This window comes from Juglans microcarpa x Juglans regia, chromosome 5S, assembly GCF_004785595.1.
Source record: "Juglans microcarpa x Juglans regia isolate MS1-56 chromosome 5S, Jm3101_v1.0, whole genome shotgun sequence".
NCBI classification, from domain to species: Eukaryota; Viridiplantae; Streptophyta; class Magnoliopsida; order Fagales; family Juglandaceae; genus Juglans; species Juglans microcarpa x Juglans regia.
The window spans coordinates 742,079-766,990 of record NC_054603.1 but is presented as its reverse complement, the minus strand read 5'-3'; the positions used below and the strand labels follow the sequence as shown (position 1 = coordinate 766,990).

At 34.0% G+C, this 24,912-nt stretch overlaps 3 protein-coding genes across 3 annotated transcripts; 1 reads left to right on the top strand and 2 right to left on the bottom strand.

Annotated features, from left to right (window-relative positions):
- Positions 1-6,563: 6,563 nt before the first annotated feature.
- LOC121268009 (protein TERMINAL FLOWER 1-like) lies at positions 6,564-8,272 on the top strand. The gene is made up of 4 exons (XM_041172106.1): positions 6,564-6,957; positions 7,085-7,146; positions 7,710-7,750; positions 7,862-8,272. The coding sequence occupies exons 1-4, from the start codon at positions 6,760-6,762 to the stop codon at positions 8,077-8,079; spliced, it is 519 nt and encodes a 172-aa protein (XP_041028040.1). The 5' UTR covers positions 6,564-6,759; the 3' UTR covers positions 8,080-8,272.
- Positions 8,273-12,973: 4,701 nt separating this feature from the next.
- LOC121266918 lies at positions 12,974-14,569 on the bottom strand. The gene has a single exon (XM_041170768.1). It carries the CDS (start codon positions 13,624-13,626, stop codon positions 13,123-13,125), a length of 504 nt encoding a protein of 167 aa, XP_041026702.1. The 5' UTR covers positions 13,627-14,569; the 3' UTR covers positions 12,974-13,122.
- A 2,100-nt stretch (positions 14,570-16,669) lies between these two features.
- Positions 16,670-17,752, bottom strand: LOC121268461 (protein YIPF7-like). Its single transcript, XM_041172751.1, has one exon. It carries the CDS (start codon positions 17,629-17,631, stop codon positions 16,876-16,878), a length of 756 nt encoding a protein of 251 aa, XP_041028685.1. The 5' UTR covers positions 17,632-17,752; the 3' UTR covers positions 16,670-16,875.
- Positions 17,753-24,912: the final 7,160 nt, after the last annotated feature.

Below are 24,912 nucleotides of genomic sequence, written 5' to 3'. Positions count from 1 at the left end.
TCAGCACCTACATCTGTGAACCACTTGTTAGCCCATGAAAAAGGTAAGCAAATAATAAAATATATCTCCTAAACTTACAGCCCATAAGACAAGGTCCATTTTCTCAGGATATAACATTTAATCATACTTACACAACTAATTAGCCTCCAACTCACTTTAAGCAGGTATTTAAATCAAAATATCTTTACAATCAAAGTACTTTACAATTAAAAACCTAAAATGCCTAAATAACCCATATATCCTAAACCTGAAATTTATTTTCAGCCTAGCTCACTACAAAATATTATAGTATTGTTCTACCACAATTAAAATCAGTTCAACTTAAACATCTAACTCATTAGTAAAATCGGCCTGCTTAAGATATTTTATGATAATTTATTAAATAACAGTGAATGCTTGTTTTTATTCGTAATTAAAGTGTTAAGAATAAATTTTACTTTTATTATTTACTACTAAAATTTTAGTTTTAAAACTAATACTTAGTAATATAATTTAAACCCTTTAAGTATTTAAACCATTAAGTATTTTATATATAAATACAGAGACTTAAAAATCAAACCCACAACTAGTAAGCCCAAGGTAAAAATCAAGCCAAACTCAAAAAATGTTGCACGTGAAAGCTGGGGGGCCAAAATGGCTGCTGCCATAACCTACACACTAAGGCTAATAAAGTAAATGAGTATTCCATGCGAATATACTTACAGAGGACTAAACGGCAACCTCACTTGTGGAAGAAAATGGTCGTGTGATAGAAAGGAGTACCATCCTCACTAAGAGAGCAAGGGACATGCGAAGAAGTAGGGCTGGGCTGGCCAAGAGCTACGGTAGTGGCGGTAGTTTATGTGTGTGTGTGTGTGTGAGAGAGAGAGAGAGAGAGAGAGATCACTTACGATCGTTCTAGTGAAAGAAAGCTAACGTGAGGAGGAGAGACTACCGCCAACCTGTGCGTTTGTAATCACCATGTCCAGCAGTATGGGCAGCAACTAGGTATCTGTAGCTGGTGTGGCAAAGGGAGACAACATCTAGTTGCGTTGTTGGAGGAGCTGGACAAAGGGAGATATGGCATGAAAGTGCTATGTTTTGGTGTGGTGAAACAGGGGCTTTCGGTAATTTACTGAGATGGTTAGTGATTGTGCAAAGTAGTGCCTAGGTGGTGCAGGGTGGGTTGCGGCATCTACGAGTAGGAGGAAGGAAACAATGATGGTGGCTTTGTCGTGGCTGAGGAAAATCTTCTATGGTGGTCTTGCAGGTCGCTAAGCTGTAGAGAAGAAACCGAGAGGTGCAAGAGGCTCACAACGATGTTTGGGTTGCATCCGGCAATTCCTGGTGACAGAAGGACTAAGGCTGTCGTGGGGTAGGAAACTCACGATGTGGTGTGGTGTTGGGTTTCGTAGCTAGTGGGGCAACGTTGCTCAATTCAGCTCTTGGTCTCTCCGCCGAGTTGCATGTCGGTAATAACTGGCTCATGGTGCACGTGTGGCTGGGCTACTCTATGGTGGTTCTCGGTTTGGTTGCTGGTGATTCAACCGATGCTTGGTAGTTTACAGAGGTACAGATGTAGCGCCCCGTACCCGGAAGGGTCGGAGAATTGCTACCTGTCAATTACAAACCTGTCTCCCAAAGCATCTAAAAACTCCAAGAATTCCATAAATAGTACACAATCTCATATTTTCCAAATAGTCATAATAAAAACTCCATAAATCATCATTACAAAATAACATAGAGTAATGATATACACATAACACATTGTACAACACATTGCACAACAATGTTATAAAATGAGGGTATTTCTGTAAAATTATGTTACTTTTATAAGATGTTTTATAAAATGAGGGTAGTTGTGTAAAGTCTTGTAAAAAATGTTGTGTAAATCATTTTCTTAGATCCAAATAACACAAAGTATTTCAAATACTCAACTTAGACCATTCTACTAACAATGGTACCCTTAGGTACTCGACTTTCTATCCATATCTAGTTAAGCTTCAATTTCTATTACTGACTCCCAGTTGGGTCATCAATATCATCTAAAAAATATTGAAGATAAGGTGTGAGTTATCAACAACTCAGTAAGCAGAAAACATATACTAGTATGTAAACATGAGCCCTTTTTAGAAAGTTTGATATGTAGAAACAAAACATTTCATTTTCATACGCACATCTCAAAACGTATTATCAGAAAAATCAGAGTGACTTTTCAATCTTTTCATATTCATAAACTATTTTTGTATTCAAATACCATTTTCATATCCAAAAACGATTTGGCATAACATAACTGAATATTTTCATCAAACCATATCGTATCGTATCGTATCGTATCGTATTATGTCATATCATATACCATATTTAACCCCTGTAGTAGGGTTATGCTATCCCCAGTGGCCAAACCAAGCAGTATCATATTGTGAAACTTCTCTTTTTTCAATCACGGAGCCTCGAGTGTGCACACAGGAAAGAACACATAAAAGATCACTTTGTTTTTAAAGTGGGTGCACTCATATCATATCATATTATGTAGGTACCAACTATATCACGTGAACCAGTATCATCATATCAAAACTAGAATCAGAATCATAGTGAAAACAGATAAGTCATGCCAAATGTTTTTCAGATGCCTATTATATCAAATCACATGCTAAACATGTTCATGTCATTTTCATATGATAAAAAACAGATCCAAAACATTATCATATCACATATACAAAATTCTCAGATTTCATATTCGCTCTTTTGCACATTTAAGAAACATGTCAAATATTGCTCATGTTTATACTATTCATGTCAAAAGCATTTTCTCTTTCATACATATTTCATGAGTGAATGCAGAATACATAACTGAGGTTGTTTTCACATTTTCCTTTAAAACATAACATGCACATTTTACGAACCAACCTCAGTTCATTTTCCTTTTTGTGCAAATCTAGCATAAGAATCCCGCTTATCTGGATTTCTTAACTTTTTAAAAATTTCCTCAACAATGCTGAACAAATATTAATCATCATCAATAGAATAATCACGTAACTTTTCATAAATTTCTAATCAATCTCGTATTTCGATATTTAAGCCTAAACTTCTAAAATAACTTATTCCTCAAAACCCAAAATTTTCATTATTCCTAAAAAACCAACATCACTTTCCAAACTCATCAATATCCAACTTAATAACTCCGACTAAAATATTAATTTCTAACTTATTTACGATTGAAATCTTACTATAATTTATAAAATTAAATAACCAAACTATATCGAAATCATTATAAGTAGAAAGTCATACTTTTGTTTAAATCAAAAATATTCTTTTAAAATGATTCAACATGAGATTTTGCACTTACTGAACATTCTAAAAATTTATCATTATTTACTTAATAAATATTCCGATAAAAATATCAGTCTCTTAAAAATACCAACTTAATAAAATAAACCCACCTGCACCTATGTCCAAATAAATAAAAATTACATACAACCCACATTTCAAACGTAAAATTCATAATCAATTGATGTTTTCAAAATAAAAGGGCAAAAGGGTAATAACACCCTTCACCTACCGGGTTACTCGAGACACGCAACAGTTTTCTTTTTAAGTAACTAACAACCACAGCAACAAAATAAAAACAAACAGAGGCCACATAGTGAGCGGGGACAGGGACTTACACCAAGAAAAGTTAGGGGCCGCGTGCGACGGCTGGGGTGGAATAACGTGGTGGCACGGCTGTCGAGCTAGTGAGGGCGTGTGGAGGCGAAGCTACCTATGCTGGGCGGGGAGAGCGAGAGAAGAGAGAGGAAGATGAGTAAGAGGAAGGGAGTTCGGCGTGAGGTAGGGAGAGGGAGCTCAACTTGGGGACAAAGCGGTTTGCGGCGGACTGGGGATGACAGACTTTTTCACGAGTGGTTTCTGTGTAAACTTGTCATGGCTGGTGGCACCAAGGAGTTGGGGTGGCTGCAAGTGTGGCTCTGTTTCGGGTGGCTAAAAATAGAGGAGTTCATGGGTGGTGTTTCCGTTGGTGGTTTTCAATGGCTGGGCGTCAGTTGTGCTTAGTGCAGGATAGCAACGGTTTCGTGTGTGTTGGGTTGCTAATGAAAACGCAAAGAGAGCTAGCGCCCGTGGGTGGCTGGGCTATGGTTCGATGTGGAGGAAGCATTTGAGCTGCAAGAACGTGGTGGTTTTCGATTGTTTGTCTCTCAGTTGAGGTGGTTGCCGTGGTTCACAATGGAGGGTGGATGCTCAGAGGAGTTTGGATGGCTGAGGGCGTGAAGAGAGGGCAGAGGCACTTATTCTAGGGTTGAGGATGCTTAACATATATATAAGCTATAAGTAGGAAACAGATAAAACCTAAAGAAAAGAGAATGAGGGACGTGCATGAAAATGGAAACCGGCATGAAACCATATGACGTGGATTTTTGAAACGCTTCCACGGTCCTGGGCTCCTTAGAAGGGAGTTGGGTCTGGGCCAGGCCCTGACAGCGGGTTGGGTCTTAGAGTAGAGGGGTCGTGGGCACGTTAGGTCCTCGGTTGGACGTGGGTTTTCCGCGGTGCACTTTCCTTAAGGTGCTAAGGAAACTTGAGGTGCAGCGATGTGGGTCTACTTGGAGTCTATTGTTTCATACTATAGAGGGTGGTCGGCTATGGAAACTTGAGGGACAGCAAGACTAATTTGATATGTGAGTGAGAGAGAGAGAGAGAGAGAGAGATGGATGAGGAAGAGCGGTTGTTGAGAGAAATAAGGAAGTCGGTAACAGGAAAAAAAAATTGCCGAGGAAAATAAGAGGGAGAGGAAACCGTCGGGGTGGGAGAGAGAAGAGAGGGAGAAAAAATAAAAATAAACTCACTTATCAAAAAGGGCGCCATTTTCTGCTATTAGGCTTCTCTATGGGCCTCGGCCAAGATTGGACCCAAATATTACATTTGTAATATACTTGAGTCTTGATGTTGAAAATTAAAAAGGAAAATAGAAAAAAAAAATAACAATATTTTGCTGTTGAAGTTTCACCGATAAGAGGATGATCCATCGATAAGATCGATCATCTCTTTTACCCTAAGAAGAGCAGTATATATCCGAAAATTATAAATCAATTTATTGCACATTGATTCCAGTTTAACATTGCATTTACGTTGCTCTGAAAGAACAACAACAACAATATTAAAGAAAAATTATATTTACAATTTTAAGGTGCGAACTGTATCTAATATTAGTCAATACTAAAATAAGATGCCACCAGCTCTTCATTATTGCGCATATTAATTCGTTTTGCTTTGGGTAATCTAATTAGATCTGCTCTTCCAGAATATTATTGTTTTGGAGTACTACTGTAATTACTGCAGTTCTGACTATGCTGTCCTAGGGCATCACTCGGATAGAATCTCTGAGATTCTTAGTCTTACTCTAATTGGAAACTCAACAATGCTAAACTTACCGTAATAGTATTAGGAATAAAAAAAAAAAAAAAACTCGACAAACGATGGTGAGGGAGGAAGAAAGAAAAAGAAAAGTAGACTAAAGAAGTAAGGGGGAATGTCACGTGAGGTCCAGCGTAGGATATACAGAAAAAGTACTTGGGCTTCTACTTATAGCAAATCCACCTTCTTCCCTCTAACCAGTGTTGGAACTGAATCTGATCTTTTGCTCTGAAATGACCTCTGAGCACTAGCACTCATCGATCGCCTTTGATCGGGGCATTTGATCTGATGGTGGAGTTCCTTTATGCCCGAACCCCCCTGAAAGAATTTTCCAAAATGGTCATTTCTTTTGTGTGTACATGTAATCTAGGAAAGTTCTGTTGCTTCTATTCAACAATTTCTTCCTTTGTATAACGTTAAATGCAAAAGATGATTTTCCTTTAATGGCTATGTCTATGAATACTGTTCATTAATAATTCCTGCTTTTATGTTTTGAAAATAAAGAGTATATAGATCAATGCATGACAACTTGGAAAGCGATCGAGGATCCACATGCAAAATAACACCAAGCTGCTGGGTGGTGCTATGGCAACACGAGACTATCATTCTTACGATGACTGCATATATATCATGACGCCTCATGACTTTGCTTGTTCGTCCACTTCTAGCTGCTGGTCGTTACACTTCGTATTAACTAACATCAAATAACTACATATTATAAGATGAAATTATATTAATGGTGATCATGCATGATGACAGACAGTACGTCATGTTAACATTTTTAGAATTATTTATATTGTTCTTGTGGCTTCACCCAAAAACAAATCCACGTATTGAAGGAAAACTCATTGGTTAGGAATAGAGTTTTACTATATATCAGTAACTGTTCACAATATACACCTCACACCTATAACTTTTCTTAAGGTGCATGTGAGGATGTTTTTTATAGAATGTATAGGCGTTTTTCATACGATATGGAAATGTGGGATGTTGAATAGTATTTTTGAGAAGATTTTTTCTTTAAAATATAGTCAATCAAGAACCAATTCCTAGGGACCCATTTTTAGAGAGAGGAGGGCCGGGTTTCGCAAGCTAGTAGAGTTTATAGAAAAAAGCAAATTAAACCACTCGATATGCCACATGAGGGAGGGGGAGAGAGAGAGAATACTCTAGCTAGCAATCTCTTTTAGAGATATATGATATCTTTTGGTGTTTATTGGAGTTAAATTTGAAGTGATTTGCAGGATTCTTCAGAGTACTATAAATATGGTGCTTCTTCTTCTATGCCCAATCACAAGTTCCTAAGTTATCTTATCCTATCAGCTCTTAGATCAGTGCTACTCTTCGATCCCTTTCTCCCCACTTTCAATGGCAAGAATGTCAGAACCTCTCATTGTTGGGAGAGTGATAGGAGATGTGCTTGATTCATTCACGCCAAGCATAAAAATGACTATCACTTACAACACCAAGCAAGTCTGTAACGGGCATGAGCTCTATCCTTCAACAGTAACCACCAAACCTAGGGTTGAGATTCAAGGAGGCGACATGAGATCTTTTTTCACACTGGTATATTAAACTTGGAATCCCCTCTTTCCTTTTCATTTGATCTCTTCTATTATTGTTGCTCTATATATCTATCATCGATATCCTCTAGATTTTATTTGCACCTTGCATGTGTTCTTTTTTATTGCAGGTCATGACAGACCCAGATGTTCCCGGCCCTAGTGATCCTTATTTAAGGGAGCACCTGCACTGGTAACCCATAACCTATGCCCAACAAAAAACAAATTGATTACAAATAGAAATGATTATATTTCACATGGATGGTTGTTTAAGAAGTAGAGATGTTCTTTCTGTTATGTGATATTTGCGTATCAGGTCCGGGATATATATATATATATATATATATATATATATAATACCTTAATACGCAATCTGGAGCTGCTTGTAACTAGCTCTACTGATCAAGAATTATCGGATGCTGTACTATAATATTAGCACATCTTATACAGAAAACTGCAGATTTGACTTCGTCGCACAAGCACGCATATTTGTTTATATATGATCTTTGTGTTCATCGTGTGTGTGTGTGTGTGCTAGTGTCCTGCGTTAACTGTTGTAACCTAGTATATATGCTCAATAATTAAGATTAATAATTTTAAAATTCGGAATTCGGAATTCGATCAGGAAAGAAAAGTAATACCCATGGTAAGAGATCAAAGCGTTTGGACTATACACACACGCATGCAAATCTCAATAAGCTAAAATAGGAGGGGGGCCGGAGAGCTAGCTAACAGTTTGAATAACATGATCTGCAGGGTTGTCACAGACATTCCAGGCACAACAGATGCCACATTTGGTATGTTCATTTTCTTTCAAATTAATGAAGAAAAGATAGTTGCAGAGATAGTTACTGATCCATAATAGTTCCTCTTTTTTGTCCGTTTTGTATAATACATACTAATTACAGGAAGGGAGGTGGTGAGCTATGAGATTCCAAGGCCTAATATAGGGATCCACAGGTATGTGTTTGTTCTGTTCAAGCAGAAACGCAGGCAATCAGTAAACCCACCTTCTTCAAGGGATCACTTCAGCACCCGAAGTTTCGCAGCGGAAAATGATCTCGACCTCCCAGTTGCTGCTGTTTACTTCAATGCACAGAGAGAAACAGCCGCAAGAAGACGCTAATTAATTAAGTGAAAGCCCAAAAACTCCATGTCAGTGAATAAAGTACCGGAGTTCTCTCTCTATACCAAGGCTTTGTTTAAGTACCATAAGATCTTCATTTTAAACCCATTCGGTATTTTGTGATCGAAAGATCAATCGCTCTCTGTTTGTGACGCTCATGTTATGATTTGGTTTCCAATTAAAAGCTTAAAAATCTGTGACCTATTAAATGTACTCGTCTCAACTTAATTATATAGTCTCAAAATGTACTTGATCGGAAAAACCAAAGAGGGATCTCGTATTTTCAAAAGGAGAATCATACGGGCCGGTCTTATGCGAACGTGGCAGCGGGTAACAACGTCACAGTACTGTGGACGTCTGTCCAAGTACCTTTTGTCTTTTGATTCGTTCCAGTTTTGGGTTTTGGGTTCGTTGAACAACACGAGTAGTTCAAGGCTGAAGAAAATTAAAGTGGACATCGGAATCACATCAACCTTTCATTTCCCACCTTCCTTTTCTTTCCTTCTTTTTTCTGAAGTTTACAGGTCGGATACTGCGTTGCGCGCAAAGAGTTGCGTGTGGGTGTGGGGGACGCTTTTTGACAGCGCCATCCTTTAAAGTTTACCATATATGGGAATATAGTTAATTGCCATGGATAGGAAATTATATAAACTTTGCTGTAATGGTATATGGATGCCCAATCACCAGTCGAACTACAGTGGTTTGATTGATTAGCCATTTGCAGAGAAATTATAATGTCCAGGACATCTTTGCAGCAATAATGTCAAATACCAGAACATATAGGGTAGGAGTGATAGTTTACTATTCTTTTAATATCCTTCTACTATTCATGTTTTATTTTTTTATCATTTTCTTTTCTTAATCAGAAAAAAAATTAAAAATATATATAATTTTATTAATAGTTATTTCTTTAACAATTAAGTAAAATAAATATAAATATAAAAATAATAATAAATAAATAATAAGACGGCAGTAATCCATCGTTTTGCATTGCTATATATTTAAATTTGTGCAGAAATAAATAAATGCCTATGTATATATTCGAATACGTTAATATTTATTAACTGTACGTGGATCATCGAAAGTACGTAGACTATTATTAGCTTGTGCTTTGCTCTGAATATTTCCATTTTTGCGGTCCTATATATATATATTATTTAATTAGATATATAGGCTGCAAAAAAGGTGTAGGGGCGCGAGGGAATAAACACTGTCGACAGGCCAGATCCGGAAAGATATTACGAGTAGTACTCTTCTTTGACTATAAAGATCTTAACTCTTGTACCCATTTTTTTACTTTTATAAAATAATCTGAGGTGCTACACGAGGGGCACCCCTCCCAGCCCCGTCCCGCACCATGCGGGGAGGGTTTCACTATTATAATATAATTTAAAATATAAAATAAAATTTATATATTAAAAAAAATATAAATATTTTAAATTACGTTAACCACTTAATAAGAGATCAAGATAATATAAGAGTGATAGTTAAATAATATGAGACTTAACAGTAAGTTACACATTACTTAATTATCATTATTGTATTGCATTGGCTTCTTATAATGGTTGACTTAAGAGGTCAAGACAATCCATTAATTTGAAGTTAAATTCAAATTTTTAACAAATTGTATATATCTATATACAATATATTTATATAAATTATATATATATATATATTAATAATCTAAATAAATATTAAAAATTATTATTTTTATATTAAAAATTGGAGGAGTGCAGAGTGGGGGGCGGGGGCAGGGCCCCGTTGCGGTCAATCCCCCCTGCCCTAGCATGGGCGGTACGGGGTAGCGGGGGGCGTGGCTCCACTGCCCACCCCTAATTAAGAACAATTACAAATACTAAAAAAATACATAAAAGTAAATTTATAAATTGACGTGATTTTATGCGATCTATTAAATCTATTTTATAATAAAAATAATTTTATAATCTGACACACTACATCAAGTAATCTCAGTTTATAAATTTACTTTTGTGTAATCCCTTTGTAACTAAAGTATTTATCTTTTCCTAATGTTGAAAAAAAAAAACATGTTAGAGCATTCATAATAGTTCATTTATCTTATCCTTTGAAATACATCATCAAATTTTACTTTTTTTATTTTACATATTAATTTTTACAATATATCATATATCATCTTATCTATTTTTTCTTCATATTATTTAAAACATATTTTTTTAGTCTTTTTTAAATATTTTATTTCTACCAATAAGTTTGTAATATCCATATATTTTTTTATATACAACGTAATATAACTCAATCCTATACACACAAAATAAAAATATATAAACCAAATAAAAATTAAAAATAAAATCAAAATATAAAAAAATTGGCTAAATAATATTTCTAAAATATTTTTTAGAAAAAAATAAAATAGATGTGTTTTAAACGATGAACAATAAAAAACAATTGTATTGAAACGTAAAAGTAAAAGTAAACGAGAGAGTAAATGAAGTATAAATAATAAAAAAATTTGTTTGAAGGATGAACAATATCTGCTGCATGTAGCGGATTACTGTAACAGTTTGTATTTTATACGTTCTTTTTCATAACCGGATAGATATCATTTTATAAACAATTGTTTAAATAATTTACATTTTTTATATTATACATAAGTGAGAATGCTCATGATCTACTGGTGCATGTGGCGGAACCATATAAGTTTACAATATTAGGGAAGGTTGGTATATTTATTGTATATCTACAGTATTAAACATATACATGATAGCGAAAATATTGTATCAGAGATTAAAAAAAAAAACTGAGAAAATATGTACAAATGAGCTAAAATTCTCGAAACACAACAGATGCATGGAGAGATAAAAACCGAGAACCCCGTGTTGGCGATGATGAAATGGCGGAACTTGAGGTTCAAGCGAACCTCCTTGCAGAGGGGTTGCAGAAGGTTTTGTATCTATATTCCATGTGCTCTTTGTTTGCTAGCTAGGTAAAGGACAAGTACTGATCAAAGCAGGACAAACAATAATAAAAAATTAAAAAAACTTCTAATCATATATTTTTGGTTCTTGTTTTTTTCTTCTTTAATTTTTTGCGCTAGATCTATGTAATATATATGCGTGTGTGTGTGTGGTAAATGTGAATTTGATTAATAAGAATATATATCCCACGACGTCTGTTTTAAAGCGAAATAATTCTTGAATATTATAACAGTTAGTATTTATATATATATATATACATATATATATATATATATACATATATATATATATATATACATATATATATATATGAGCTGAGAGTGGCGAGCCGGAGTTTGCATGGTGAATAGGGTTTTGGAACTTGTCCAAATGGGGCTTGTGGTATTAGAACTATCGACTACTAAACATGTAGGACTTGAGTCATGCTCATTGCTCGCTCATCAGTATACGAATAAGCTGCCGGCAAATGGTTTTTTTCATCCTACATGCAATTTTCATGATTTGGTTTAGAGACTAGAGAGAAAGTCGGATCATGACAATGACAAGACAAGATCATGGCGCCGAGAGTTTATCCCATCTTTGTTTTTCTTGACCGCGGGGGAGGGGGGGGGTCCGGCGGCGTTCTTTATAGCATCCCGATTTACAACAACACGTGTTTCCAATGCTCTTGAGTTTTTTTTGTTTTTCTTTTCTTCCTCGAGGATTCTGCATTCTTTTGCTTTCTTGCTTTTGTTCTCAAGTCTCATCATGAAGAACTGAGACATGGCCAGTCATTCCTTCTGAGGGGCATCCTGAAGAGAGCCATTTCCTGTTGGAAGAGAACCGGGAATATATATAAAAAAGAATGAAAGTACTCTTGGAATCTGGGAGACAAATGTTCATGACATGACAGCACTCGTACATGTGCATTTATACGGCGGAGATCTTTTGCTAGTTGTAGAAGCGCCACTATCCTTACATTTCCCTAATTTATATTCATCGTCATCCTCGCACCTTCATGAGCCTGCCTGCCTATTTTCTATTTATGGACACCTGATGCGATTGCTCAAAAGATTGCGAAAATCGGGCCTAGCAGACCAAGTGAAAGCCCAGTATCTACAATCAAGGTGCTAGTCCAACTTATTAAAAGTTGTAAGCCCGATTCAAAGCAAAGCCCATATATATGGTATAAGAATTAATCTCGAGAACAGTCACTATTTGAGAGAAGCCATTTTGCACACCCTACGTGGCATCATCAAAATCACACATCTCTCACACATCATCCAAACCGGGCTAAGAGAGAGAGATGATGGATGAGAGGTGGAGAGCGAGAGAGAGGTGGAGGGCTTGGCTGGCTCGGATGTGCTCGGGGAGGAGTCGCGGTGGTCAAGGGAGGTACTCGGTAAGGCTAGAACCGACGCACGGTGGCGATAGGGCCAACGGTGGCTTTGAGCCCGAGCTCGTGTGAAACCCATTTTATGGGTCGTTTTCGTGTGTGCGACGGAGAGGGAGAGAGAGAGGTTCGTGGTGGCTGGGTCTGTGAGAGATGGTCGCCGGTGTGATGTGGTGGAGGTGCAGTGGCCTGGGTGGCCGCATACAGCAGCGCAAGTGAAGAGAAATTGGTGAAAACCATTTCGGTTGGGTTACCGCAAGGGAGAGAGAGAGAGAGAGAGAGAGAGAGAGTTGTGCGTGGGGGAGATCGGTGGTGGCTGGCTTGGTCACCTGCTTGAGGGGGAGTCGTCAATGGTGGCGGTGAGGCTGGGCGACGCACGGCGGCTCCGGGCTAGGCTAAAGGAGAATCGGGCGTGGGGAGAAATGAGCCACAGTGAGAGAGAGAGAGAGAGAGAGAGAGAGAGAGAGAGAAATGATTTCTTGGTCGAGCATGCAGCCACGTAGTGTGTGCCATGTGTGCACAGCTACAGTGGCTGCTCTGTAACACTGCTCTATGATATAAATATCCAGGAAAATAACTCAAGAAAAAACAGCAAAATGCATTAGAAGTAGAAACATTCCCTTTTGAGTTTTGTGGAACATATGAATTTCGTTTACAATGGCAACAGTAATATTAGCTAGCGTTAAGGCAACACGGCTATTGGCTACGGTTATTATGTTAGGCTTTCATTTGCCTTCGGGGTACCCCAAAACTAGCCCCCATGATCGGCAACCTAAGAAGCTCACCTAAGGGCATCGGCTCCGTGATCATGACAAAGTTAGCCGTCCCTGCCAACGACAATGAGCTACACAATTTTGATACAGCCGAAACAGTGCGGGAAACATCTTTGGACACGATTGGAACAGCGACGGAGACATCGGAGATTGGCAGGAGGCAATTGGCAAGGAGTGCATTTCCGGTGGCTGTGAAATAGCTATCCCAGTAATGCGGTGGAGGGATGCTGTCCACGGCCTCGAGATTGATCTCAAAAAGATCTTCGTCTTCCATGTCTGCTAAACCTTTAGTACGGGTATCGTGTTCTGCAGGGTCTTCAGATACGGAAGCCATGATGGGTGGGTGCTTTGTTTGTGGGGTTTCATACCACTGGAAGTGTGCAGTCTCCTTCAATATATATATATGTCCATGTTCTTTTCGGTGGTTGGGTGGTAAGTAAAACGCCATCCAAGTTTCAACAAATCTATAAGAATCCGCAGGATTTGGATGTTGGTTTCAAAGGGGGCATCATTAGCAGCTTCTCCTACTACCATCTAACGTGTTGCTGACATATTGTCAGCTTTTTCTTTCGTTAAAAAGAAAAAAAAAAAAAGCAAAGGGAAATGAAAGGGCAAAAAAAGAAAAACTGCTCCTCATACAAATATCATACAGACGGTAAAACATCATTAGCAGTTTTGTAGTCAAATAATTTATTTCGTATTCATGGTAGTTGACACTAATCTAGTATCTACAGATGTCAATGGAAGGAAATTCGACAGGACAGTATGAATACAAGTGGTTGATAACAGAACAATGGGGGATCTAAAGTCAAAAGAATTAGAGCTAACTACCTCAACAAAACAGAGGACTTGGAATATTTTTCTCAAATAAACAATCGAACATCAGCAGCTAAAGTCCCAACCAACAATTCCAATAAATCCCAAATGCAGAATGACAACTCCAAGCAAATAGGTAGATAACAAAATTTCACTTTTTTTTACCCCCACATTCCAACAACCAACTGCCCTCAACAATATCATCCTCATTCTAGGGGTTCAAACGACACAACCTTACTTCGTTTTCTACCAGGCATTACTTTGAGGACACTATTAGGACAAGAAATGTTTTAGTCATAAAGAGATACCACACAAGTTTTAGAAGTCATACTCCCTTAACTATGATTTGTTCTAAAATGAATGAAGCGTATCGTCGCTACCCTTCCTCTCATCCATAAAAAAAAGAAAATGCAAATCTTCAAAACCAATGCTGGAAATGCTGCGAAGAGAATAAATTGAGAATGAAACCTCATTAGAAGTAAAAGATTAAGGAACACCATACTGATCATAAACCTATGGAGAAATCTGCATCTATTAAACAAACTCTCTCCAGCTAAAAACAAGGAAAAGCATAACACAGCATTCTCCATGGTATAATTAGCATTTCTTGTCCACACCAAAATGTGTATCCGAAAAAGCCACAGCTAGTGCCTCTAAAAAGAAGCAATAGATTTTCATCTGCAATGGCGATTTGATGATTTTTTAACTGATTAAATAGTAATAGAACACAGTTGCAGACTTTTGGACAATGCTCTAAAGAGAAGATGGCCTATATAGAGAGCTGATAACAAGGATTCTCAAAAATCAAAGGGAATGGAATTTGATAGCACAGAAAGCTTAATTTTGATTTGGATATAGGATTTCTTGGCAACCAATAGAGCATAAGATCCACCGTTGGCAAGGAATTTAAAGGAGACCATAGATGGTCTTTGGCAGTTTGGAACCCAGACAGATCATAATATCCATCACCTGGGATGAATTACTGCTATACATCAAAAAGGAAAACTACATATTGACTTAATACCAGGATGCTAAAAAAAAATTCTACACCGCATTCAAAAACATTTTTTTGTGGATTTCTTGTCTGATTCAATAAACAATGCTCCGTTTTCTGTAAAACTACTCTGCACAACATCTAAAATTGTCATTTTGAATCCCCAAAAATACAGTGCACAAAACAGATTGCTTTAGGCCCCGTTTGGTTGTTGGACTGAACTGAAATCAACTCAGTTCAATCTAATTTTAAGTTGAGTCTAACATCCAAACACCCAACTCTCAAATCACTACACTCATCTCAACTCAAAACCTCTTTACACGTTAGACACAACCTTTTTTCAATTCAACATCTCTTTACACGTGGGACCTAGAACATTTTTAAAATTTTCATAAATATATCTAAACTCATTTTAACATCTAAACTCATCTTAAGTGGGCCCCACAAAACGTACTCCACCATCTCAACTTATTACTATTCATAAAAAACTCAACTCATCCCAACTCAGCTCTATATCCAAACGCAACCTTAATCGCATTGGAGGGTAGAAGGCGGACTTTTCCCTTAGTTGTAGGCTTGAAAACTAGAGTAGAGAGCAGGGTAATTGGAATCGATTGTATTCCCCAACAATCAATAGTGGCAAACTATTCAACATTTACTGTTCCAAATCAGCCACTTCAAAAGCTTTTGCCATTCTCGACCACAAAATTCAGAAACAGTTGTTTCCAAGTCAAACGGGCAAGTTCAATGGAGTATGGCATGAGTATAAGAAACATGATGAATAATCCATCTCACATTGCTTAAAGGGAAGACTTCTTACCCATTAAATGATTCCAAGGAATTCCTACCGCAACTAATTCTTAGAGTATGGATTCCAACTGCATCTAATTCTGAGTATGAACCCACATGTGACTTATACTTTCTTGAGTAATTTCATCTTAACACTTCGAATAGATTTCTAAAAAGATTACCACAAACATGTACATGTGTAGTTGGAAGCAGATGCATCTCTCAAATAAGCACACGAACGTTAAAGTTTATATACACACCCTCTGCACGAAGCTGCCATTTTTCAAGTCACAGATACCAATTTTTTATATTTTCTTAAGTTGTAGGTTTGAATTTCAGCGTATGTAGCATAAACACTTCAAGTATAAAGCCTACCGGCCCTTGGCAACTGGAAATATAGAGGTTTTTGAATAGCCACATTTGTTCACTATCATTGAAATCCTTTCAGAGAACCTGATATGAAACACCAGCCACAGAATTATGCAAAAACTTTAAAGACAATAACAAAAAAAAAAAGGCCAGAAACCTAATCAACAAACAGATCCAAGATTATCGGAACAGCTCAACAATTAGGCAAAAACATTACGGTCTCCATATATAGGAGCAAAACGTGTATCAGTCCAACAAGACGGGGGACAATAAGCAAAAGATGTAAGCAGTTTCAAGAAGAGGACACAATGCATGATGCGAAGAAAAGAAATTCTCCAAACCGAAACAACGGATTATAGGACAAATGTCGAGGATCTAGTTCATCACATTCTCTTTTTTCGGTGCACAATTTTAGAACCCAAATAAAGTATACCGAACAACAAAACTATGATAAAAGAGGCCAATCGCAGAGCATAAGCGAGCCCACAACAAACATCCATCCGCTTCACAAACACGACACTGATACAGCGAAAGTAAAACGTTATACATAATAACCTCAGACGAATTCATTTACAAGTATCAACTTCATTTTTCTATAAAATAAAATGCACTCCAACGATAGCATTCAGGTTCATGTCGGTGATAATTAAGCCAAAACTACATCTACGACGAAAAGGTGTTCGATTTAACCAAAATTTTCAATTTCCAAGCATCCACAACAAATTTTCACTAGAATATAACAAGCAGCGAGAACAGGGTGTAAATCAAGAAACACGCATACGCTATCAGTCCGCGATGCTCATCGCCTCCATCGGCAAGCGCGCCCATGAGACCCGTGCAGACCCTCGTCGCCCAGAAAACGAAGACCGAGGCTATCGCGAACCTGACCGCACCAGCTTGGGGCAGGAACAGCGACACGGCCGAGAAGATCACCACGGGAAGCATGCAGTAGCCAACCACGCTCGTACAAGTGTGTAGCTTGAGGTTACCGTTCCTTCCTGCCAGCATGTTGAACACCACGTAAAGAAAGATAGAGGAAACGACGATCCAGCCAAGTATGACGCCGAACTGGATCTTCCCGGCGAGTAGCTGGAAGAGGCAGAGGCACATGTAGAGGAGTATCGGGCCGGACAGGTCCGAGTCCTGGTGCATCGCTGGATTGACCCGGAACGGGTTGAGGATCGCCCTGGTTTTCTTCCAGATTTGGTCCGGGTGTATGCCGAGCTCGTCCAGCAACGGCTCCTCGTCCTCGAAGCTTGCTCCCCCGGAGGCGCCGACGATGGGACCACCGTAGTTCGAGGCGGAGGAGGTGGAGGTCGTTACGGACCCGATATCAAAAGACATGAAAGGGATGCCAGAGGCGGCGGGGCGAGGAGGCTGAAACGGCGCAGTCGGAACCCGCCGTTGCTGGACGACGCTGCCTGCCCCGGGGTTTCCCCCGGACGGGAATAGTACCGGTGGCACCGCGAATTCCTTCTTCATCATTCAAATCGCAAAGAATTAAATAAAAACAGAAAATTAAAGAAAAAGTTTAAGGTTTTCGTATTGGGGATCAAAGAGCGAGGAGCATGGTGATTGATTTGGAGCTGTTCGAATGTATATTATCCTGTTATTAGAGGGAGCGATGTTTGTGAAGTATAACCATTAACCAGAGCGGTTTGTTTCTCTGGGGCTTACTTTACCTAGTTGAGTGATAGGTAAATCGGTCATCTGGTCTGATTTTGAATAAAATTTGAGCCGTATTAATATGTATTGATTTTATATTTTTGATTCTGTATTGATTATCTTTTTAAATCATATTTTCTATCGATTTTGGTCTGATTTTAATATATTAAATTATATATATAATATATAATAGTATATTATAATATAAAATATTATATTATAATATATATTATAGACTATAGTGATATAAGATTTTAAATTTTAAAATTATATTAATTAATAATTTATCATATAATACAAAACTATGTTATATATAATTATATATTATATATAAAAATTATATACAATATAAACAAATTATAATATATATAAACAGGTCCGATTCGGTGCGATCCGATTTTATAAAAAAAAAATTAGAGTCAAACCGGTTTTAAGAAAAATCAAACCAGTACCAAACTAAATTGGATATCAGACAAAATCCACCGGTTTGATCCGGTTCACTGGTTTTTTTTACACCTCTAAGTTAAGATCAGTTAAGTTTTTTATTAATAGTAGTGAGTTAAGATGGTATAATTAATTTTATAATATTCATCTAAAATAAGTTTAGATATATTTTGATGTTAAAATGAGTTTTGATGTATTTATTAGAAGTCGAAAAATATTGCAAATCTTATATATAAAGAGGTGTTGAGTTGAAAAAAGTTATGAATCGTGTAAAAAGATTTTGAGTTGAAATGAATTTAATAATTTGAGAATTAAGTATTTTGATATTAAATTTAACTTAAAATTAGGTTGAATTGAATTGATTTTAAATCAACCAAAGTTTCAAATGAGACCTAAAAGAAGTCATTGAGGACCTCTTTGACATTTCAAGTGGACTTTATATATATGTGTATATATATATATATATATATATATATTTATATATTTATACACACACCAGTAAGGGCAATGTGTGCTGCATGTATGCCCAATTGTCTACCATTAAACATACAACAAACATATAATATCAACAATTTATATTGACTACAGGTGTATTTATATAAATATAACAAAATTAAATAATATTTTTTCATATGAGATAAAAGAGAACATATCAGAAAGTAGAGAACAAACAAAAGAACAATGAAAATAAAGGAAATTGATAACAACCAAATTGACGAACAATAAAGTAAGAGATTGTTGCAAAAAGATGTATTAAGTTGTTTGGCATTTGGTATAAACAAACTTGTTATAAACATTTTTCTAAACTACTATATTTGATCAATAGACCATGTAAATTAGCTGCTTTATGAAATATTAGTACAACAATGCCATTAATTGTTTTTAAATCTTCAAATGATTTTGGTCTTCTAATGTGATTCAGTAATATTCATAAGTAATATATTTCACCTTCAATTAGATTTACAGTGACAATTTGGCCTATAATATTTTTTTTTTCTTAGAGTCCAAATTTTATGTTGTTGATTCTAAACGAATTTTTCCAGAAATTCTCTATACAATAAATTGCGTGCGTTTTAATCAATTTGATTTGTTAAAAAAATTCAGTTAACATCGATTTTCTTGATACGTAACTCCATAAGTTTGATTTTCTCGATTTTTTTGCATGCATCTTTTTCTTAAGTTTGATTTCTATCGAACTTAACTCTAAATGATGTAAATGTGAATTTATTATTGTATGTACGCACATATATACAAAAATTTTCAAATTCACTTGAATTAGAAGTAAAGAACTAATAAAGTTGATCAGGAATTTGACTAAAACCTAACGATATGGTTCCATTAGCACAACAAAAATCTTTTGGTTCATGATAAATTTTTTTGTGCTCCACAATATTTACATGACGGTACTAATGATAAGTAATCTGGTTCAAGAATTGTAGTGTGTAATATTTGTTTAAAATAAGGAGATTTGCCTAGTCATTTTCTTATATAAAAGAAATAATAAAATAATTGAGGATAAAGTATTAAATATTGATGTAGAAATTAATGAAAGAATGTGTTAATTTGTACATTACCCGAATTGAAATCTGAGGTGCTTTCAGAATTGAATTCTTTTTAATTTAGATAATTAACCTATGGAAGAATGTTTTTTAATATTTATTGAATATAATGAGAAAAAAAATGAGGGAAATGTTTTTTTTATAAAAAATAGTTATGAATAAACCTGATTGCTCAACATTGAAAAAGAGGTATCCTTATGAACATTAGTTTTTAAAGAATTGATATTTAAAAACGATCCAATTTCTATTGTACAAATGGCTTTATTGTCATTTGAACAAAAAAAAAAAAAGCATGCTAAGACTATGTTTGCCTTCACATTTTATTATTTAGAAGTTTTTTCATCCCAGATATCTCTCTTTTTTCTTTTTTTGATGAATATCTTCTTTTTTCTCCTTTGATTGAGCACTAGGCCAATTTATTATTGCCGGATGTTTTTCATGATCTTCAAGGTTTATTCATATAAAAAGTTAGATAAAATTGAAAAGAATTGATGTTAATAATGTTTAAATATATTTTTGCATTTAATAATACCGTCTTCCTAGTCACAATAAAGTTATGGAAGATTATAAATTCTGTATTGATTTCAGAATGTAATCTAAAAAATATTTGAAAACATATCAAAAATGTGACTAGATATGTATATATTGTGACATATATGCATAACAAATATTATAAGTATTTATAGTAAAAGCAAAAGAAGAAAATAATTAATTCCAAATAATTTCGCACAGATTATATTAAGTGAGCCAAATGAGATAGTAGATCTTAGAATAGAATAAATCTATTCAAAGAAATCAATATCATGAGGAAATGAAATATTCATACAACAAACATCTAATATAAACAATTTATATTAACTACAAGTGCATTTATATAAATATGAAATAAATTAAATAACATTTTTTCAAACGAGACAGAAGTGAACATACCAGAAAGAAGAGGACAAACAATAAAATAGTGTAAATAGAGGAAATTGATAACAACCGGATTGACGAACAGTAAAGTAAGAGTAAAAACAACAAATCTATAAAAAATAAATACATTAGAAAACATTAGATCTATATTAATAAAATATATTTTCGTACTTTGTGATGATTTATAATTATATTAATAAAATTATTATTGTTAATTTTAATAATTAAATATTATTCTAGTGTTGTGCAATATCAGTTAGTAATGTGTTGTTTTCTCATTTGAAGCCTAAAGAGAAAAAGAAAAGTTAGCCCAATTTATCTAGCCCCTATTCAACCATGAAAACCAGCCCACCCATCAGCCCAAAACACAAAATGACACTATTTTTTAGCACAAAACCATCCAGCCTGCCCCATCCCAAATCCAAGACAGTGTCGTGTCATAAAAAAAAAACTCTTTCTTCCGGATCCCACTCTCACTTTTTATATTTTAATAGGATAAAAGCACATGTACCCCATCACTATTTCTTCCAGATCTTTCTTCTCGTCTCTCTCTCTCTTATTCTTCTCATTCTCACATCTCTTCCCTTTCCATCTGATATCTCTCTCTCTATCTACCTCTCTCAAACCCACTCTCAATTTTCATATTTTGGTCACATTTGCTTTTCACGGCTGTCTATATTTTTATTTCCATCGTGGATTTATAGGTAAATGAAGAGGTATTTCATACAGATTTGAGTTGTTATAGATTTTTTTAACTTGTTTTATTTCTCTATTTATTTCCTATAGATCTGAAGAGATCTTTATATATTTGAAGAGATTTTGTTCAGATCTCAGTGTTCTTATTATTATTTTTTGCTTGATCTTTACTTTTTTTCTCTTTCACTAATTTTGTTGGGCTTTTCTATCGGGTTATTTTGTTTTTCATAGATATGGAGATTATTTATTTTTTAATGTACGAGAATGAGGAAACCCTTTTCATTTCTTACAATTCTGAGTAGATCTAAAATATATATTTTTTTTAAGTTCTTTTGTTGTTATTGGTAGTTTAATTTTTCTAAGATCTGAGTGCTGTTTTTTTTTTTTTTTTTTTTTTTTTTGTGTAGAGTAATAAACAAATCATCTTCATTCGCTATAGATGTAAGCAGTTATCAATTTTTTTGAATTTTTTTTATTGTTATTCATTAAAAAAATATGAGCTGGAGGGGTAATTTTTTATTGCTTTGAAAGTAGTCGGCAAAATAAGGGTAAAATTGTAAAAAGCATAAGATATTAAGATAACAGAAATCAAGGATAGAAAGGGAAAACAAATATAAAAGCAGAGGTAAAATCTGAAAAGAAAATGTTAGACAAATACACTGTTCATCTAACATTTGAGTTTATATATATAGTAGATATATAGAGGGGATTAAATCCTTAGTTCTCTTAGAGCATTGGCAATGACTTATTCAGCTTTATCTTCATCTTCGCATTTGCATAATATGTCTTTAAATTCATCTATATTGACTTATGCATTTCTAATTTTTTACATAACTATGAATAGAACTTGAAGAAGCACTATTTACTCTCCAAACATTATTTTTAATGTTTTTTTTCCTCTCCTAACCATTAAAATCAAATTTGTGGAATTTGTATTAAAATGATTTTAATATATAAAATTTGTATTAAGTGGATGATACAAAATGTTTTTTTAGTACATATTAATATTTATTGATAAAATTGGTCATTTTGATATATGAAATTGGTAATATTTAGATATATGAAATTTGTATTTTTTTGTACATGGTGCTAATTGTAAAATATATTAAAAATAATAATTTTAAGAAAAAAAATAAAAAATAAAAATATTTTTTTATTATTTGGTTCAAATATACATAATCCAATGTGAGAGTTTTTTTTTTATATGTAAAATCAATTTTTAAAAGATGTGATTTTGAAGATGCATATAAATAAATCAATTGTTTAATTATAGAGAAAAAAAAATGAAAATGGAAGAAAAATGAGTTATATCCGATTCTCTATAGTAACTTTTAATTTTAGGATATATTCGAAATCATTCTTTTTATTTTTTTATTCCAAACTTATATTTTAATAGAATATAAAGAAATAATATAAAGAGAAATGAGAGAAAAAAAATAATAAATAAAACATAGATAAAGATTATTTTAATATAATAGAGAAAGAATAAGGAGTGAGATGTAAGAGGTATTAAAAAGATGAGTAAAATTTAAGAAAAAATTTGCTCATTTAGATGTGAATTTTCTTAGTGAAAAATTAAGATGTTGTCAATTGGTCCTTCACTATTATTTATAAATAATTTATTATTATCCATAATTTTCTTATTATTATTCATAACTTTTTCAATATTATTCATTATTTTTTCACAATTATTTATGGATTACCATAATATTGAAACATAATCTAAGATTAAGTTTGGATATAAAAATAATTTTATTTCATCTAATTATTATAATTTTTTTAATTTTTTACATAAAATATAATAAATATTATTAAAAATAATATTTTAATAATATTTTATTCAATTTCCATATCAATTCTTTAACTCATTATCTAAATATTTCCTAAGAGTTGGTGAGTTTTAACGGCGAGTTTAGGAGAATGCGACGTTTCCTAGCCATTGGAAGTGCCTCGTCACCCTCGAATGGAAATTAGAATTACCTTTGGCTTCTACGAGTGACGAGGGGAACGCGTGTCCCGAATGGCGTGAGATTCACGTGTCGAAAGGCTTTTCCAGATTCCACCGCGGCAACGCTTGCTGAAATTCTAATTTTACAGAATTTTACTATTCATCATTTTTATACATTATATATTATAGATCTTTTTATAATTTTATAATTTTATTTTTTAAAATTAATTAAATTTTTTTACTCATTATCTATACACAACATATTTAATAAAAAAAATTAAAAAATTAAAAAATGATATATAATATGTAATGTAAAAATAATAAATATAATTTTTCTATCTAAAAATCCAATTTAGACATTCAGTTCTTGATATTTTGTACCAAGCATTTGTTGATATGAATTTTTATTTTTTATTTTTTCAGCAACGAGTGTATGATATAGAACTCCTTAATAGATTTTTTCTTGGATAATATTATATATCACAATCTCCATACATTTTTAGCAGTATTTTATCATTTTTCAAACTTAAATATTGATGAATAAATTAATAATATCACTTCATAAATGAAAATAATATAAGAACATATTAATAAAATCCTCTATTAAATTTTAAAAACTCTTATCGTTCGAGATAATTTTAACATACTACTATTACATGTTTTTTACAAATACCTAGGCAGCATTATTCACGATAGGATCGTGGTGGGGATGTATACTTTCGTTACAATCTCTTTATTGTTTAATAATAATAATAAAAATCCTATTTATTATTAAATATTTGTCATTTTTAATCATGTTAATTAGTAAAATATTTTTTATTTAAATAATTAATATAAAAATAACTTCAAATTAATGTAAACATATATAATAAATATAAAATGAAGAATATGATTAATCTAAAAATAAAGTTACTAGGCTGTTGGTAACAGATTATGAAAATTCAACTTTTTTTTTTCTTATAAATTGATTATGATGATTCTCCTCGAAAATTAATACAACCCAAGGATTGAGAATCAACACACTTGAGCCGTAAAGTCATTAATTTTTAAGCTCTATTATTAGAAATAAAAGATGATTGAAAATAATAATAAAATATAATATTTAGAAATAACTTAAATAAGTGTAATATATAACGAGTTTTGCTACTCATTATCTTTACACATCACATATTATATTTTTTATTTGTTATTATTTTATTATTCATAAATTAATTGAATTCTTCTAGTCATTATTTGTACACTACACATTTAATAAAAGAAAAAAATTAAAAATTAAAAAATTATATATGACATATGGTGCGAGGATGGTGCATATAAATTTTCATTCAATACTATAGACTACTATTAATTCTTAGATAATATAAAATACTCTTAACATCTTAAAAAAAAAAAACATCCGTCGTGTTTGGAAACTTCTCATGCACCTTCCGAACTCCGCAAGGAAGAGATCTAGAGCTGGCAATGTTATACTTGGACCAGTCGTAACCACACAGAGGCCATAGAGTGAAAAGCTGCTCATCTTGTCCAAGTCTTACCCAT

What these genes read in the sequence shown, in the direction of transcription:
- LOC121268009 (XM_041172106.1), top strand. Translation starts at nt 6,760, where the DNA reads ATGGCAAGAATGTCAGAACCTCTCATTGTTGGGAGAGTGATAGGAGAT. An exon ending in TTAAGGGAGCACCTGCACTG is followed by an intron (nt 7,147 to 7,709) that starts GTAACCCATAAC and finishes CATGATCTGCAG; the next exon opens with GGTTGTCACAGACATTCCAG. An exon ending in CACAACAGATGCCACATTTG is followed by an intron (nt 7,751 to 7,861) that starts GTATGTTCATTT and finishes TACTAATTACAG; the next exon opens with GAAGGGAGGTGGTGAGCTAT.
- LOC121266918 (XM_041170768.1), bottom strand. Translation starts at nt 13,626, where the DNA reads ATGGCGTTTTACTTACCACCCAACCACCGAAAAGAACATGGACATATA.
- LOC121268461 (XM_041172751.1), bottom strand. Translation starts at nt 17,631, where the DNA reads ATGATGAAGAAGGAATTCGCGGTGCCACCGGTACTATTCCCGTCCGGG.